This window comes from Coregonus lavaretus (assembly GCF_964263955.1).
Source record: "Coregonus lavaretus genome assembly, contig: HAP1_SCAFFOLD_3447, whole genome shotgun sequence".
NCBI lineage: Eukaryota > Metazoa > Chordata > Actinopteri > Salmoniformes > Salmonidae > Coregonus > Coregonus lavaretus.
The window spans coordinates 25,001-30,000 of NW_028159174.1; the positions used below are offsets into that span (position 1 = coordinate 25,001).

A 5,000-nucleotide genomic window follows, 5' to 3' on the forward strand; every position below is an offset into this window, starting at 1 on the left:
TCGGACACGGCGTGTTTGGCAAGTTCACCGGGGAGTAGCAGGCGTACCGCGGTCTGGATCTCCCTGGAGGTGATGGTAGAACGCTTGTTGTAGTGGGCCAGGCGAGAGGACTCTCCGGCGATACGCTCGAAGATGTCGTTCACGAAGGAGTTCATGATTCCCATGGCCTTGGAGGAGATGCCGGTGTCGGGGTGGACCTGCTTCAGGACTTTGTACACGTAGATGGCGTAACTCTCCTTCCTGGACTTTCTGCGCTTCTTGCCGCCTTTCCCTGCGGTCTTGGTGACGGCTTTCTTGGAGCCCTTCTTGGGCGCTGACTTTGCTGGCTCGGGCATGATGATGTCTCGTTGCTTCTCAGAAACGAATGAGGGGGTGAAGGGCGCTTACCCGTCTTATGAAGAGGAAGCTAAGCAAAGTCAGCGGCCGTAGACACTCCCCTGCTTGCTCCCTCCCTCCCTCCCTCCCTCCCTCCCTCCCTCCCTCCCTCCCTCCTCTCTATAGTCTATGCTCTGTGACCGATGGGGAATTGTGTGTTTCAAAAGGGGGCTTTAATAGGTGTCCAAATGGCACGATTGTTGTGCCAAATAATGCTGGTGATAAAATTGCCCACTTTGGCACCGTCAGACATAGGGCTCCCATTTTGGACTGTGTGTGTGTGTGTGCGCGCTGTCCCCCTCTTTTCGAGCCACGTCTACCGACTCGTGGTGGCTTTATGTTGTCCAAATTCCACTATTGCTTGACCCAAAATAATAACGTTCTTACACTTTGCCACTGTCAGATATAGGCCTCCCTCTGTGCGCTAAAAGTGGACGGGACATTAGAATCCTCTAATTAATACTCCCTGTCCACTCGAAGTGGCTCATACTTTCTTACTAAATTGCATACTAAACATTTTTTGTTATATATAACACTACATGGAATGGGCCCATTTTAAGCGGATGTGGGTGGCTCTTAAAAGAGCCTTTGGGTTCGAGTCGGGGTGTTGAGGTTCCGAAGAGAGTGGGTTTAACCGCCGAAACCGTACAGGGTGCGTCCCTGACGTTTCAGAGCGTAGACCACGTCCATGGCTGTAACGGTCTTCCTCTTGGCGTGTTCGGTGTAGGTGACTGCGTCACGGATCACGTTCTCCAGGAACACCTTCAGGACACCGCGGGTCTCCTCGTAGATCAGACCGGAAATACGCTTCACGCCGCCGCGGCGAGCCAGACGGCGGATAGCGGGTTTGGTGATTCCCTGGATGTTATCGCGGAGAACTTTGCGGTGACGCTTGGCGCCTCCTTTTCCGAGTCCCTTGCCGCCTTTGCCTCTTCCGGACATGGTGTGTTCGCTAGTTGAGTTCAAGTGAATGAATGACTTCAGCGCCGGTGCGCGGTGCGCTATTATCTGCGTTTGGTCGACCTGATTGAGGCCGGCGGCACAGAAAGCGCGCCTCTGTTATATGTTCGGAGGCGTTGCAAAGGGGAGGGCGCTCGTTCTAGGGGACTAGGGAGGAGCGATTTCAAAGATGACGTGAAAGCAACTAACGTGCGCGGGAAACATACTCAAATACTGATATAGGCTATGTGGAACACAAGGCCAAACTGTGACAACTGGGAGATCAGCTAGTACACTGTGTCCCTCTCCTCATATTGTTGTTGTTGTTGTTGTTGTTGTTGTTGTTGTTGTTGTTGTTGTTGCACCTGATTCTACTCATTGAGGACTTGGTAATTTAGGTGACAGGTTGTTCAATCAACTGTGGCTGTCCAGGCCTACAAGAAAAATGGGTCCTGTTGGGGGTAGGCTACTCTACCGCTGGAGTTGGGAAACACTGAAATGGAAGGGGGACACGCAGTGAGCAAAACTCCTAACCACATAAAAACACAGACACTTGAGATCATTAAGAGCTATAAGGAGTCCATCAACTACCTGGTCAGTCAAGTCATATAGGGGGGGATTTCATGGCCACCTGCTGGAGCAGAAGTCATGTTTGCCAACACTGGCCTTAAAATCATTAGGAGCTATAAGGAGTCCATCAACTAACTGGTCAGTCAAGTCATATAGGGAGGGATGTCATGGCCACCTGCTGGAGCACAAGTAATGTTTGCCAACACTGGCCTTAAAATCATTAGGAGCTATAAGGAATAAATCAACTCATCATTCAAGTCATATAGGGAGGGATCTTAGCACCACCTGCTGGATCAGAAGTACCCTTCACCGTAGGCACAAGAGAGCCATCATCTCTCAACCGGTGCAATTTCCATACGTATGTGGTAATAAAACAAACAACGACAGCTCCTCATATAGGCAGTGGTTTCACACATTTTTCTCCAAGACGTTCATAGATGACCAGCAGGGTCAAATAATAAGCACAGTGGTTGTAGAGGTTGCAACAGGTCAGTCAGTACATCAGGAGTAAATGTCACTTGTTGTTAGTGTTGTAGTTCCTATTTCTACGGTGTTGCCTACCTGCAGCAATCAGGATTTACCTGCAGTGTTGATTGCAATTCCGTAATTTGTCAACTCATGATAACAGATGTTTTGCAAACCGTTGATGTTTAAATGAATGGATTCCCGGTGTCCGGATACCTTTTCTCTTAAGGGATGTGATTGAGTGAAATCCAAAGTAAGTTGGTCTAAATACATAATAGGATGAATCATTCAGGTAAAATAACACAATGTCTATTTGAGTCGAATCAACGTAATATAATCCTTTTTACGTCTCTATCATCTTTACTCAATGTATTGGACCACATCAACTCAACTTACTCAAGCTTATCTACTCATAAAAACAAGCAAAAAGATCTACTCAACAATATGACGTGTGCTTTTGTTGACTGTAATAGCTTGAGTACATTCCACAAAGTCATTTTTTACAGTGTATCTAAAGACACGTTTGTTGTGGTGATGCACTTTTTCTTTGACGTTGAACTTGCATTGAACAGACAAATCCATTTCGTTACAACCCTTTTGTAGTATGACTTAGGAATATTTGTTGATGATCCTAATGTCTATGCGTGAATAGTGATTGGTTGTTGGTGAAATATTGCTGAGAACCCATCGTTTCCTGGCCTTTTTTCACTATTGAGCAATTTTGAAACATTTGTTTTGCTATTGGATTCATAATGGTGACCTGGGACAAGTAATTAGTGAAACCAGAGTTCAGCAGTTGCCATTAAAGCGATCCAACCAAGTCATCCTAATAGGCTAGTATTAGCCTAAAGCAGGGTTTCCCAAACTCGGGCCACGTTTTGGGAGTTTTTGCCCTAGCACTACACAGCTGATTCAAATAATCAACTCATCATCATCAAGTTGGGAGTATTAGAATCAGTTGTGGAGTGCTAGGGCAAAACGCAAAACGCGCACCCCTTGTGGACCCCAGGACCGCGTTTGGGAAACGCTGGCCTAAAGAGCAAATGCTGAAAGGGAATCACCATGAGGTGCAGTACCCACATTTAACCACAAGATGGCCTCCGTGCTCCACTGTAAAGTTTGGGCCTCTGCATGAGTCTCTCAGCAGCACTGCAACATGGGACTTTCAAAGTAAGTTGGCATGCAATGTTTTTTCTGGACTGCATGCAAGGCTATTATTACACACAACTAATAGTGTCAATTATTCATCTGAACACAATTCTTGTTACTATTCGGCCTATATTATCACTCGTTTCTTTTTCCCCTCCTTTGTAAAGCATTTTACTGTGTTACTATATAGTTCAAAGGAAGTGGATGATGCCAGATGGTTGTGTATATACACACACAAACATTGAAGCTAGACTTCAGGCAACTAAAAAGGTGCAATACGTAGCTTTTAGACGTGTTAGTGAACAACATACATGGTGGCTAATGTAGAGGTGCGTGTATACATGGAACAATTGTGCCTTTTTGATGGAAATATGGAGGTGGCTCTTAAAAGAGCCTTTGGGGGATATTCGAGTTCAGGTCATCCTCATTTATGCGCGCTCTCCGCGAATACGGCGGGCCAGCTGGATGTCCTTGGGCATGATGGTCACCCGCTTGGCGTGGATGGCGCACAGGTTGGTGTCCTCGAACAGGCCGACCAGGTAAGCCTCGCTAGCCTCCTGTAGGGCCATCACGGCGGAGCTCTGGAAGCGCAGGTCGGTCTTGAAGTCCTGGGCGATTTCTCGCACCAGGCGCTGGAAGGGCAGCTTGCGGATGAGTAGCTCAGTGGACTTCTGGTAACGACGGATCTCTCTCAGAGCCACGGTGCCGGGCCTGTAACGGTGAGGCTTCTTCACACCGCCGGTGGCCGGGGCACTCTTGCGAGCAGCCTTAGTGGCGAGCTGCTTCCTGGGGGCTTTGCCACCGGTGGATTTGCGAGCGGTTTGCTTGGTTCTGGCCATGGCGCTGCTCTGACAGTCGGGAGTATAGCCTCGAAATGCCTATGTGAAGTTTATAAAGCCGGCAGTGGCGCCTGCTGATTGGACACCATCTCCCCACCACCCCGATTGGCCCGTTTCGCAGGCCTTTCCTTTCCTCCGTTGGCCATTGGACGGGAGGCCCGGCCTCTCCAAAACTCAAACTCCCGGTGCGCGCGCAATAGGACGCCGCCGGCCCTTTACGCGCAATAGGACGCCGCCGGCCCTTTATGCGCAATAGGACGCCGCCGGCCCTTTACGCGCAATAATAGTCGCCAAAGTCAAGAGTGACATCTTATAGGCACGTATCATCTAATGCTAGCCTGCTATGGCAAATGAGACCAAGTAGGTGTTGTTGTTCATGCAAGGCCTCATGTGGGCACAGAATGTCGAAATAGTTGTGTATACACCCACTCAATGTATTGCGGTCATAGAAAGGTACTTTGCGCTTTTGGAGAGCTAGGTGGTTGGCTCTTAAAAGAGCCTTTGGGGGTTGAGTAGTCAAGTTGAAGTCGCAGTAGCGAATTTACTTGGCTTTGACTGCCTTCTCGGTCTTCTTGGGGAGTAGGACTGCCTGGATGTTGGGCAGCACACCACCCTGAGCGATGGTCACACCGCCGAGCAGTTTGTTCAGCTCCTCGTCGTTAC

The 5,000-nt window shown here is 48.7% G+C and overlaps 2 protein-coding genes across 2 annotated transcripts in view; both read right to left on the reverse strand.

Annotated features, from left to right (window-relative positions):
• Positions 1 to 272, reverse strand: part of LOC311123203 (histone H2B-like) — a gene marked incomplete at both ends in the record, with an annotated part of 312 nt that extends 40 nt beyond the window's left edge. Inside the window, one exon of the mRNA XM_084197465.1 lies at positions 1 to 272. This exon is cut by the window's left edge and continues 40 nt beyond it. Coding sequence (XP_084053591.1) covers positions 1 to 272 — 272 coding nt within the window.
• Positions 273 to 1,005: 733 nt separating this feature from the next.
• On the reverse strand, positions 1,006 to 1,317 carry LOC311123200 (histone H4; the record flags this gene model as incomplete). The annotated part of the gene is made up of 1 exon (XM_084197462.1): positions 1,006 to 1,317. The coding sequence occupies one exon, from the start codon at positions 1,315 to 1,317 to the stop codon at positions 1,006 to 1,008; it is 312 nt and encodes a 103-aa protein (XP_084053588.1).
• Between the last annotated feature and the right edge of the window lie 3,683 nt (positions 1,318 to 5,000).